Source organism: Vulpes lagopus, chromosome 15 (assembly GCF_018345385.1).
Source record: "Vulpes lagopus strain Blue_001 chromosome 15, ASM1834538v1, whole genome shotgun sequence".
NCBI lineage: Eukaryota > Metazoa > Chordata > Mammalia > Carnivora > Canidae > Vulpes > Vulpes lagopus.
The window spans coordinates 9,929,458-9,943,474 of NC_054838.1; the positions used below are offsets into that span (position 1 = coordinate 9,929,458).

Consider the following 14,017-nt stretch of genomic DNA (forward strand, 5'->3'; position numbering starts at 1 on the left):
GATCGAGTCCCGCATCAGGCTCCAGGTATGAAGCCTGCTTCTCCCTCTGCGTGTGTCTTTGCCTCTCTCTCTCTCTCTCTATTGTGAATAAATAAAATCTTTAAAAAAAAAAAAAGTAGAAAATGGGAGAATTCCTAGAGGGAAAAGAACTTAATTAAAATTCAGATGGGGTGCCTGGGTGGCCCACCTCTGGGTTTCCAGAGTTCCTGGTCTAGTGGGTCATGATCTCAGGAATTGTGGGATGGAGACAGCTTCCCTCCGTGCTCAGCAGAGTGTCTTCTTGGGGATTCCCCCTACCCCTACTTGCTCCCACTCTCTCTCTCTCTCTCTCTAAAATAAATAAATCTTAAACACAAAACTCAGATCATCCAGGCAAAAATAATGAATACAAAAAACTGTGCTACTTCTCTTCTAATCAGAAATTGTGAAACTCATGTCCTAGTCTTTTACAATTAAAATTTTTTCCCCTTTATTAACAACTGTAAGACAAAGTGTCTGCTGGAATGCACAAAGTATTTTTTTTAACTATTATTACTTAAGGAGGGTACAAAAAAAAGCTTAAAACTTGGACAAGTGACATTCATCAGAGTCTGAATGCTATGCATTTGCTCCATAAGCTGGTTCACTCTGGAAGAAGAGTTAGGAACTCACACTCATGAGTTAGAAATTTTCTTTAGGGTTAGAGTTACTCTCCACAGTGCTCGGAAACCTCTGTAGGAATGACTGCCTGCTTACCTAAATAGCTAACTTGTGCCAATGTGGTTTTCTTTTCCCCAATATCAATCATGAATCTCAATGAAACTTGCTATAAATATCAAAAAGTGAAAATACATACACATCAAAGGAAACAAGAAATGTATATAGAATTAGAACTGAGAGTTCATCAGAAAAAAATTATGATTACAAACTGTAAGATACATTGCTCAATGCTATAGTACAAGAAGATGTTAGGAGTTTTAAACTGCTGTGTTTGACAAACATGCTTCACTACTATCACAAAAATGTTTGAACAGTAAGAGCCATGGCAAATGTTTTAAAAAGGAAAAAGATCTATAAGACATCATCACTACACTAATAAGGAAATATTTACAAAGTAGCAATACCAAGAACAGAAAGGGTAAAATTCAAAAGTAGAGCAAACTCAAATCACTTAAACAACTGAAGGGTAATAGTGAATAGTAAACTAGGTAAAACAGTGGTACAAAACAAATATAGAATGGCAAGGCTGTACATGGGTTTCATATTACACACAGGGAATCTAAAATGAAGGCAGGAATTTAGTTAAATGACACTCTCATATCACTAAAAATCTACATTTAAGGTAGACTAAATTGAACAAAAGTAACATTTTATTTTTTTTTATTTTTTAAAGATTTTATTTATTTACTCATAGAGACACACACACAGAGAATGAGAGGCCAAGACACAAGCTGAGGGAGAAGCAGGCTCCACCCAGAGAGCCCGACGTGGGACTCGATCCAGGGTCTCCAGGATCACGCCCTGGGCTGCAGGCGGCGCTAAACCGCTGCGCCACCGGGGCTGCCCCCAAAATAACATTTTAATACAATGATTCATAAGAGAAGGCAAAGAGAACTAGATGGAATCTTACTTCTTCTCTCTCACTTCTAAAGCCCTCAGACAAGTCAAAACTTTAACAGCATGTGGAAATAAATCATTACCCATTTTTAAATTCCATGGAGCAGCAAAATTATAAGAAACATAAAGTATTTTAATACTTTAATTATAAGATCTACATTCATAATCCTGGAAATCTTGGAAAATATACTTATTGATAAGGATAAAGCAAAAAGAGATAAGGAAATTTGCACAGCAAAAGTCAAATCTATTGCTTCCAATAGATTATAAAACAAAACAAAATTTGTTTACAAGCATGCACAGCTTTGAAGTTAAATGTAGGGAAAAATACACTGCCAAGGGCTGGCTAACAACCAAGCTGGTACATGGCATTCGTTGAGAATATGACTAATACCAATTAAAATGTAAGCTAAAAGGCTCTGCAGGGAAATCTGTAGCCATCTGTAAACATGAAATGCAGGAGTTTTTTCTACATAATTCTATAGGCAATATTGGGGGAAAAACCTAAATTCCTAAAGTTAAATCAAAGGTTTTATTGGTTTTGCTTTTGCTCTGCTTTGCTTTTGTCTCAATAAAGAGGTGTTAGTGCTAGTAACCACAAATTCAAATTTTTCAATTTGGTGTCTTTACCACTTGCTGCTACTGTTGTTCTGGCTCAGTTCTTGGATTGTCTAAGAGATGAGTATTAATCCATAGCTAAGTACTCATTTAATAAACTTGAGTAAGTAAAGATTGCAATCGTGATAATGACATTGTGTTAAAAAAAAAAAAAAAGCAAAGACCAGATTTCCCTCAAATCTCACACCTTGAAAGCAAGTTGTCATTACAGTCTTTCATATCACAGGGAACAAAAAAAGTTCACTTTGCACTTTACTCAATATATCTTAGTCTCTTTAATTAAAGAAAAAAAAAAAGAAGAACTGAAGTATTAAGTAGAGGCACCAGTGGTTAAAGGTGGAAGTGATTCATCAGGTAATAAAAATCTGACATGAAAACGATGAAGCTCATCATCCAACTCTGGCTCTGTTTCAACTCCTTCTGCATTGTATCGCATGGCTAAAAAACAAAGATTAAATTTTAGGCACTAACCAGAACTAGACTTGTCAAAATTTCTTCCTAAAGAAAATAATTTCTCACACCCTCTTTTATTAGACTATCATAAAAAACACACATCCTCATGAAATATTAACATTTTCTTTATATTTTTCTTCCTGTGAAAAACAAATGTGCATTTAGGCTTTGGTGATACAAATCTGTTCAAATAGCTAGAAAAGAATGCTGTTATAAACACATGTTAGAAAAAAAAAAACCGTAGAGCCATATCTCAAAGAATTTTTTTACCACTGCTTCTAAACTATAGTTTCTTTTAGCAAGCATCAAATATTCTAGAAGACTATCATCTTTTAAAATCTAATGTTAATTATATATCCCTAAGTATACAATTTATATGCTTCATGAAAATTCATATGCAAAACAAAATCCCCAATTACTAATATATACTACTAAGGCAGCTAAACCAAAGACTGCTGAATACCAAAAAGTGTTAAGAAGAATGGAGCCATGCTGGGCTCCAAGCTCAGTGGGAAGTCGACTTGAGATTCTCTCCTTCTGCCTCTGTCTCTGCCCCTCCCCACACTCATGTGCTCTCTTTCTCTCTAAAATAAATAAATCTTTTTTAAAAAAATTTTTTTAAAGGAAGAATGGTATAAATTAAACACAGGACCAATACTTTTTTTTAAAATTTTTTTGGGGGGGACCAATACTTTCTACAGAGCTGTAAAGAATACTATTAGCAACTCTGTAAGAAACAGTATTTGCTCATAAATGCCCAATACTCATAAGAACTGGAATTCCTTAAGTCCATAGATAATCTTGGGCTAACAATTCTTTTTTTTTTTTAATTGTTTTAAAGGTTTTTATTTATTCATTAGAGAGAGAGAGCACAAGCAGTGGTAGGGACAGAGTGAGTGGGAGAAGCAGACTCCCTGATGGGTAGAGAACTCTAGTGACTCCGGGCTTGATCCCAGGACTCAGAGAGCATGACCAGAGCCCAAGGCAGATGCTTAGCCATCTGAGCCACCCAGGTGCTCCCAATTCTTTTTTTAATAATATAATTTATAATAATTTGCTGGAAACTGTGAGATGTGTCTATAGCAATATTTACCTATTATTACTCATGCCAAAAGATCATTTTAAGAAACATCTCTAAAGTCTCCATTTATATATATTTTTTAAAGATTTTATTTATTCATGAGAGACACAGAGAGAGGCAGAGACACAGGCAGAGGGAGAAGCAGGCTCCATGCAGGGAGCCCGACATGGGACTCGATTCCGGGTCTCCAGGATCACGCCCTGGACTGAAGGTGGCGCCAAACCGCTGAGCCATCTCGACTGCCATTTATATTTCTAACTGAATATATTTGACATATAACATCACGTAAATGTGTGATGTACAACACGTTATTTTGATACATTTATATATTCTCATATGATCATAATGTATCCATATTTATCATATTGTGTAATCCTAGTACAATATTGTTGTCTCCAATCACTTTCTGATTGAGTGAAAAAAAGAGTTTATCCTGAATGAATCCCTGTCTTATCATAGTTTCTTATAGATAGAATCATCAACAAAAGGATATGCCAGACCATTTTTTAATGTTTCCTACAATTTAAACAGTAGGAATAGTAATCCTTCTCCATCTCTAAAGAAACACAGCATTACTCTATTGAGTGATTTTATGTTTTTTTAAAGTTGTATGTAAGCAGGGATCCCTGGGTGGTGCAGCGGTTTGGCGCCTGCCTTTGGCCCGGGGCGCGATCCTGGAGACCCGGGATCGAATCCCACATCGGGCTCCCGGTGCATGGAGCCTGCTTCTCCCTCTGCCTATGTCTCTGCTTCTCTCTCTCTCACTGTGTGCCTATCATAAATAAATAAAATTAAAAAAAATTTTTAAAGTTGTATGTAAGCAGAATTTTCCCTGATTGCTACATTTAATTTTAGGATGCATGATTTAAGAAAAAAAAAAATCTTAGGTATTTTTGGAGTATGCAGTGATTATTTTAAAAATTTGTAAAATGAGGACTAAGAGATTTAAAAATTATTAATGTTAAGAGACACAATGTAAAATTATAAGGTGTTACAACAGATTGCCTCAATTAACAGCTCTAAACATGCCTTCCTGCACTAGAGGTAGTAAAGTTAAATATTATGACTTCCCAACCGCCCTTGTAGCTAGGGTTCCAGATATGACTGGTCCTGTCAATCAGATGCACTCACTTGAGACTTCTGCTCAAAACCAAGTTACTTGGGGAGAGAAGCAGCACAGGAGGTGTCCGCTTTTGCCAACACAAAACACGGCAGAGGTGGTACAGTTCTAGAGCTGGCAACTGTTCACAGCTTCCTTAATCCAGCAGGCTTCTTGATTTGGCAGATAGCTTCTTGATTGTTCCCAAAGCAGTAGCTTCTTTGGCAGCGCACTCTTGTGATATAGTTCTGATGAGCTCCACCTAGGTTCTATTTCATCTGCCTTCCCAAATATTTTGTGAGCTATGTGCACCCCTTAATCAGTCCCCCGTCTGTTTAATAACTAAAGGAGGTTCCATTATCTACAACCAGGATTCCTGACCTATACAGAATTTGGTAGCTAGAAGTAAGGTACAGTTAGTAAAAGGATCTTAAATATGGAGTTAACTTAGTTGAGGAGGTAGGGCTTTGCGCAGTGAGACCTCATGCCAGTAAAGGTTAAGATACTAGAGGAAGTAGTGATAGAACTTCAGAATGCTAGCATGTGTGTGGGCTGCTTCTAGCCTCTTTCAGCAAAGTCCTACAGGAGAGATGTGAGTCAGGCTAAGGTTAACAAGACGGCACACATGGAAAAGAATATAGCTTTGCTGATGGAATGGCTCTCTACAAAATAAATGGACAAAGTTCCAAATTTAGAACCCTGAAGAACTGAAAAAGTCAGCTGCTACCATATTCCAGACTGAAGACAGTTATAAATAAAGGTTCTGAAGAAGTTGCTAAAAAGCTTCCTCAACCTTTTTCAAGAACCTTCCCTTAAGAATTTTCTGCCAAGTAATGGGAGCCATCCTAAGGAAAGAGATCAGATCTCAGACTGTTGCCATCCCATCCAAGCCTACACTTTAAAATGGTTCCAAGTAGGTACCATTCCTTTGAGACCCAAGGGGAGAGAGAGAACACAGAAGCCAGCAAGGAAAAGATGTTCTTTGTTAAAAACTGTGTCCTGACAAGATTTTTGTGGTTACTAATGGTAATAATTGAAAAAGATCAGATAGATACATACTAAGTTTTTAGGGAAACTTTTTGCCAAACAAAACAAACACAAACACAAACCCGAAACCTAGCCTGTGACAGCCTCTAACTATCTAAAACAGTCTCCAATGCCCTAAGCCCACCAAAACAGGAAGTAAAGTACTAAAGCTGTCCAGCCCCCAAGACCAGCACACTTTCCAATGCCCAGCAAACATGTCCTTGAAAACTAATGGGCAATAAGAAATTCCTAGAAGGCAGCAACAAGGGCCCCTGAGGACATTAGACAAGGGATTTCCTCCCACAAAAGCGAATCAGGTTGCCCACTGTGAAAACCAAGGAATATATTTATAGACGGAGCAGAGAGACCTTGCTATTTTTGCCAAGCAGTTCTTTTAAGTGTTATGGATCAGTGGCTGCTATTTTCCCCTCTTCTGAAAGGTTGGTTTTATTGCAGTTATCCTGTACCTATCCCACCATTATGCATTTGGTACTCACGAGGCAGACACCTTGCTGTTTTAGATAGTGGCAAGGTGTAGATGGCCAGAACATTAGGTGCCACGTCCTAACCTGACAGAGGAGACTATACAAGCATATCATGGTCTTTGAGCTATATGCAATAATGGATTGGATTTGGGGGATTTTCTTTTGCAGCAGGGCAAGTGAGTGTTTTCTATGTTTCCAACGAGTGTAACAGATATATAGGTAGCTAATAATGCTGTCTGGGTTAAAACTAAAAGCTGCTTACTAAATATGACCTCCTTCTTTAAAGATCCTAACTTTTAGCTGGTCCCAATGCCACATGGATTTCTCAGTTTCTTTAACTACATGGCCAATGAGATGTAAGTTCAAAGGCTGTGTGGTCCTCCAGGAAGCTGATTCAACTGGGGAAAATTCCTTTTCCTCCCCTTCCCCACTGCCTCCAAAAGCAATCTTGGACAGTGAGAATGAGGTAACCGGAGGATAAAATTCATGCACTCAGGATAACAGAGCAGAGAGGTAGGAACCTCGACACCACCTACCTTTATATAAGAGGGGGAAATTCGTATTTAGTTTGAAACACTGTAATCTTTGGTTTTTCTGTTATATGTAGCAGAACCTGACCTTAAGTAACAGAGTAGGAAGCAAAAACACGAACAAAAAATGACCTGAAGTGGTAGCAAAAGCTATTCAGTAGAAGAATTTCTAGCAGTTAAGGTTGCTGGAAGTAGGAAGAAGTTACCAGGAAACACTGGGGAGAAAAGTGTGGTCTTAGGAGAAGAATTATTAACATCAAAGAGACTTTCATAGAGAGGGGATGATAAGCACCTATAAGAGACTGTCTTCATGAGGAAGTGACAACAATATAAATTTACTTTAAAAGCAATCCAGAGCTTTCTCACTTAAACAGTTAAGGAAGTAAGTTCCATTAAATTATGGCATAATTATGGCTACTTAATTAAATCATTAAAGGAGAGCAAATAAAAAGGAAGAGAGGTATGAGAGTGAGAGCAGACACTGAGTTTATATTCTTCCTGGTTCTGGTGGGCTTCAATCCTTCAATATCCATGTCCTTAAAAGATGTGTTCTCATTTACAAAATATCTTCCTTTATTCCATATATGATTTAAAATATTTATTGAGCAGGAAAAAGAGGAAGGGTGGTAAAGAGATGACACAGATGCTGATTTAACAGTTTTCTTCCAAGTTCTGGTGGTCTTCGGACTTTAAATGACTGTTTGAAAAAAAAAAAATGCTCTCATTCTGAAGCTTCACACACACACACACACACACAAACACGTAAATATAAAGCATTTTAAAAATACACTTAGCTAAACATAGATTACAATTAAAAAATCATGTTCTCTGACAATATTAACTGATTAGAAACAATTGTGAATAATGTTGAAATAATTTATTTCACCATAAATGTAGCTATCAAATTACACAGCTTTTGCAATGCGCTGATGCATAGACATCTTAGAAAATTTTTCATTTTTCTGTAGTACCAGTGATGCTATTTCTACAAATATATAGAAAATACCATAGGTATTAATGATTTGAAATTATATCTGTAATAAATGTAGATTTCAATTTCTTCAATTTTTTTAATTTCCTCAAACAACAACAACAACAAAAACACAAAGTTACATACGTGGCTCAAACTTCAATTTTCCACCAGGCCCTGATGGAGGAATTTCTTGTTCTAATTTTTTTTGTTCCATCTGCTGTACAACCTATAAATGGGAAAAGAACGTCTTAAAAGTAAGTATTCTTTTATTTTCTCGTAACCTTTGACAAATTGCAACAAACTAAGTGAAAATTGTTTTTCCAGAATGAGATATTCAAACCCTAAAATTAGATTAATATTCAACAAAGCAGTTTTAAAAATACTAAAATTTAAAATACTATAGCTAATAGTACATTGAAATATTACATTATAAAAACACTTTGCTTTTAGCTAAGCACCTAAAATTCTTTTTAATGCCACAATCACTTTATAAAATACCACCTGATGATACTCTTGCTTCTGAGCCTCAAGTTGGTCATGCTGACGCTGTAGCTCTTCCTTTTGTTTCTGAAGTTCATCTGCCTTTTTCTTGAGTTCATTTTCTTGTAAAGAGATAAGATTTTCATATTCTTTCAGTTCTTCCTCTGTGAAGAACTGTTGCTGATCCATTGTCTAAAAGAAAAAAAAAAATAAGGCAAGAATAATCTTGGATACACAACAAGGTTTGATTCAGCCTTAAAATTCTACGATTATCAAAGTACAAGTGTATCCATAGTACTATCCTTTTTCGGTAAGAAAGGGGAAATAAGAAAATACATATTTATGTATTTATTTGAACAAAAGGAAAAACTCAAGGCTACCTAAAGAACAACAAAGAGAACTGGGTAGAAAGGACAGAGAGAATGCCAGGGAGAAAGAAAATCACACTTCTCTGAATACACCTTTTTTGTGCAGGTTTGATTTTTAGAAACATGTCTGTGTTTCACATACTCAAAAAAAAAAAAATCCACAAGGATAGGAAAACTCCCCAAATTGAGTATAAACATAAGAAAATAAATTATACTTTTATTTTAAGTGAATAAAACAGAAAGGAGAAAGGAAAAAAAGAACTAACCCAAGAAACTTTTGATTATAGTACTCAGACTATATGCTCAGGCTAAAAACAACGGTGAATCTAAACAAAAAATAAATTCTTATTTTGCAGTGTTTAGCAACCTGAAACATGGTACACCCTAGGATTGAGGAAATAAGTGGAATAATACTGTGGAAAATAGGAGCCAGTTTCCATCTGAAATATAGAAAAAGGAAGAAATAGAATGTTGTACTGAAATTGGAGGCATTGAACTGAAATTTAAGGAGGTATCAATGTGAACTCATTATGTTTGTTTGTTTTTTTAAGATTTTATTTATTTATTTGAGAGAGAGAGCATGGCGGGAGGGGGGACAGCAGAGGGAGAGGGAGAAACAGACCTCCCAATGAGCAGGGAGCCCCACATGGGGCTCAATCACAAGACCCTGGGATTATGACCTGAGCCAAAGGTAGATGCCTAACCAATTAAGCCACCCAGGAGCCTTAATGAGCTCATTAAGTTTTAATATATATTGATGTCTAAATATATCAAGATGAATATGAATGTAAGTGTATCTGTGTATGTAATACATGCACACACACATATACATAATACAAATATAAATACAAATATAAATATAAATATATACATATATATATATATACTCACACTTTTAAATGTTTTTAAATTATCCAACTCTGTTATCTGACAAAGCAAGAAGTAAAGACACTGATAGCAAGGAACACATCCAGTGTCTAGATTCTAGTGTGATAACAATCTCCCTAAAAGGAACCAATGCTCCTCAGAAAAATGGCTGATTCCAGAGGTGGGATGGAGAAAGAACAAGATGATCCTTGAACATCTTATTATGCTAAAAAGTAAGGAAGTACTCAAAGAATAGGTAACATGCCAAAAGGATACAAAAGCCAGTTTGAGGGCAGCCCGAGTGGCTCAGCAGTTTAGCGCTGCCTTCAGCCCAGAGGGTGGTCCTGGAGACCCGGGATGGAGTCCCACGTCAGGCTCCCTGCATGGAATGGAGCCTGCTTCTCCCTCTGCCTCTTTCTGTGTCTCTCATGAATAAAAAAATTAAATCTTAAAAAAAAAAAAAAAGCCAGTTTGAAGAAATTCTCACTAGCCAAATCTGGGGTGATTTGAACATCAAAGTAAATAATGAAAAAAAATGTAAATAATGATACTAAGGATTAAAGCTTACTGAATAAAATAAGAAGCCATGAATCTACACTCAAACAGAAATGGGGGAAGAGATAACTTTCCTTTGCTGTAGAAAGCCAACTAATAAATGAAGAAGGAATAATGAGTAGAAAATCACCATTTGTCAACAGACATTGTAATAACTAATTCTGGCTACGATCATCAATGCATGCTAAAATTAGTAGATAATGAATCTCAAAGTATACCCTCAAAGACTCCCTTTTTTAAAAAACAGTGGTAATGTTGGTAATGTAAGTTGGTACAATTCTTTCAAAAAATACTTTCACAAAATATATCAACTGCCCTAAAAAGATTCCCTTGGTCTTGGTAGTGCTACATTGAGAATCTATCTTTTTTTAAAATTTATTCATGAAAGACACAGAGAGAGAGAGAGAGAGAGAGAGGCAGGCACCAAACCGCTGAGCCACCCAGGTGTCCCTGAGAATCTATCCTATAAAATAACCCTAAACACAAAAGAAGCTTTATATAAAAACATATTTATAGCAGCACTTTCTAAAACCAATAGTAAAAGAATGGATGTCTAGCCCTGAGAAAAGTTAAACTACCAAAGTAATTCTTACAATTAGTATTTAGAAATATTTTTGTATTTAGAAATACCGTTGAGTGATTCTGGCAGTATGGGAGGTTAGACAAAATACTATTTAAATTACAAAAGAGAAAATAGTGAGGAAACCTAGTAGATACCATCTTAACCAAATAATCAAAATTAACATTGCCAGTTATGAGAATAACCAGCAGCATATGCTTCATGATATGATGCTCTCAGCGTCACTTTGGTGGTACTCCTACCAAAAGTAGGAATCCTGAGGAAACAGCAGATTGACTCAAACTGAGGGATATTCTACAAAATAATTGGCTTGTATTCCTTTTAAATATGAATGCCATGTGATACAAAGACTCAGGAACTGTTGTAGATTAAAGGAGACTAGGAGGGATCCCTGGGTGGTGCAGTGGTTTAGCGCCTGCCTTTGGCCCAGGGCGCGATCCTGGACACCAGGGATCGAATCCCACGTCGGGCTCCCGGTGCATGGAGCCTGCTTCTCTCTCTGCCTGTGTCTCTGCCCCCTCTCTCTCTCTCTCTCTCTCTCTCTGTGTGTGACTATCATAAACAAATAAAAATTTTAAAAAAAAGTTTAAAAAAAAATAAAGGAGACTAGGAAAACATTACAACTAAATTCAGATTATGATCCTGGATTTTCTTCTGCTATAAAGGACAGTATTAGGAAAATTAACAAAAATCTCAGTAAAGTCAAGAGACTGGAAAAGAGTATTATGTGTGTATTATGTGTGTAGCCATAAATAATTTTGCTGTGATTATGCAAGATAAATCCTTGCTTGCAAAAAATACACACTCAAGTGTTTAAGGTTAAAGCAGCATCAGGTGCAACTTACTCCCCCAAAAATTATGTATGTTATATATAATACACACACATACAGATTAAAAACAGAGAGAAAATAACTACAATAAAATGGGAAATCTGGGGAAGGAATTCAGGAATTCCTTGAATATTCTTATAACTTTTTTGTAAATCTAAAATTATGTTAAAATGAAAAATAGTGTAGGGATGCCTGAATGGCTCAGTGATTGAGCACCTGCCTTTGGCTCAGGAATGATCTCTGATCTCCAGGTTCAAGTCTGACATCGGGCTCCCAGCATGGAGCCTGCTTCTCACTCTGCCTGTGTCTTTGCCTCTCTCTTTGTGTGTCTCTCATAAATAAATAAATAAAATATTTTTAAAAATGAAAAATAGTACATAATTATCTACTGATCTAGTTCACCAGAAGCAATAATGGGAATGCATGTTCAAATACCTAGGAATTCTTCTTCTTCACCAAAGCCCAAAAATATAACAAATATTAGAAAAAAAATAAGACAAAAAAAGCTGACCTCTTTAACCTCAAACTAAGGTGATACACTGTCATCCTGGGACTGTGCTCATTTTAGCACCAAAAACTTCCACATCCCATGAAACTCCTAGTCTTGGCTACACCGGGACAGTCAGCCACACTATCTCAGACTATTTTTTGGACAACTAAAAATCTAATTGAAAAAGAAGAGAAAAAAATCTAATCGAAATGGTCATCTTTTATATTTTGTATAGAAAATGACTTTTTTTTTCACTCTCTTCTGGCTGCTACCTCTCAACTATTCTTTTAAAAATGTGTATGTGGGATCCCTGGGTGGCGCAGCGGTTTGGCGCCTGCCTTTGGCCCGGGGCGTGATCCTGGAGACCCGGGATCGAATCCCACATCAGGCTCCCGGTGCATGGAGCCTGCTTCTCCCTCCGCCTGTGTCTCTGCGCCTCTCTCTCTCTCTCTCTGTGACTATCATAAATAAAAAATTTTAAAAAAATAAAAATAAAAAATAAAAATGTGTATGTGGTACTGGGTCACAAATCAGGTCTTGACCGATACCAAAAGATTGGGATTGTCCCCTGCATATTTTCAGACCATAATGCATTGAAATTAGAACTAAATCACAAGAAGTTTGGAAGGATTTCAAACACGTGGAGGTTAAGGACCATCCTGCTAAAAGATGAAAGGGTCAACCAGGAAATTAGAGAAGAATTAAAAAGATTCATGGAAACTAATAAGAATGAAGATACAACCGTTCAAAATCTTTGGGATACAGTCCTGAGGGGAAATACATCGCAATACAAGCATCCATCCAAAAACTGGAAAGAACTCAAATACAAAAGCTAACCTTGCACCTAAAGGAGCTGGAGAAAAAATAGCAAATAGATCCTACACCCAGCAGAAGAGAGTTAATAAAGATTCGAGCAGAACTCAATGAAATAGAGACCAGAAGAACTGTGGGAAAGATTAACAAAACCAGGAGTTGGTTCTTTGAAAGAGTTAAGATAGATAAACCATTAGCCAGCCTCATTAAAAAGAAGAGAGAAAAGACTCAAATTAATAAAATCATGAAAGAGAAAGGAGAGATCACCACCAACACCAAGAAAATATAAACGATTTTAAAAACATATTATGAAAAAAATAAATAAATAAATAATGAAATTAAAAAATATTTTTGTTATGTTATTGGCTATATGCCAATAAATTGGCAATCTAGAAGAGATGGACACATTTCTGGAAAACCACAAACTACCAAAACTGGAACAGGAAGAAATAGAAAACCTGAACAGGCCAATAACCAGGGAGGACATTGAAGCAGTCATCAAAAACCTCCCAAGACACAAAAGTCCAGGGCCAGATGGCTTCCCTGGGGAATTCTATCAAACGTTTAAAGAAGAAACCATACCTATTCTACTAAAGCTGTTCGGAAAGATAGAAAGAGATGGAGTACTTCCAAACTCGTTCTATGAGGCCAACATCACCTTAATTACAAAACCAGACAAAGAGGGGATCCCTGGGTGGCGCAGTGGTTTGGCGCCTGCCTTTGGCCCAGGGCGCGATCCTGGAGACCCGGGATCGAGTCCCACATCAGGCTCCCGGTGCATGGAGCCTGCTTCTCCCTCTGCCTGTGTCTCTGCCTCTCTCTCTTTCTCTCTGTATGACTATCATAAATAAATAAAAAAATTAAAAAAAAAAAAAAAAAAAAACAGACAAAGACCCCACCAAAAAGGAGAATTATAGACCAATATCCCTGATGAACATGGATGCAAAAATTCTCAACAAGATACCAGCCAATAGGATCCAACAATACAGGGCAGCCCCAATGGCTCAGCGGTTTAGCGCTGCCTGCGGCCCAGGGCGTGATCCTGGAGACCCCGGATCGAGTCCCACGTCAGGCTCCCTGCATGGTGCCTGCTTCTCCCTCTGCCTGTGTCTCTGCCTCTCTCTCTCTGTCTCTATGAATAAATAAATTAAAATCTTTAAAAAAAAAAAAAAA

General features: G+C 36.8%; 1 protein-coding gene across 3 annotated transcripts in view; it reads right to left on the minus strand.

Annotated features, from left to right (window-relative positions):
- Positions 1-7,437: 7,437 nt before the first annotated feature.
- Positions 7,438-14,017, minus strand: part of NUCB2 (nucleobindin 2) — a 56,478-nt gene continuing 49,898 nt past the window's right edge. For 2 of the 3 annotated variants that reach the window (XM_041730282.1, XM_041730281.1), the window contains exons 12-14: positions 8,363-8,533; positions 8,006-8,087; positions 7,438-7,585 (exon numbers count right to left, since the gene is read on the minus strand). In XM_041730282.1, the coding sequence (XP_041586216.1) occupies positions 7,578-7,585; positions 8,006-8,087; positions 8,363-8,533 (261 nt within the window). In that variant the 3' untranslated portion in view covers positions 7,438-7,577. Of the gene's footprint in view, positions 7,586-7,997; positions 8,088-8,362; positions 8,534-14,017 lie in introns of those variants that run through there. The other variant, XM_041730283.1, reaches the window with a different exon arrangement.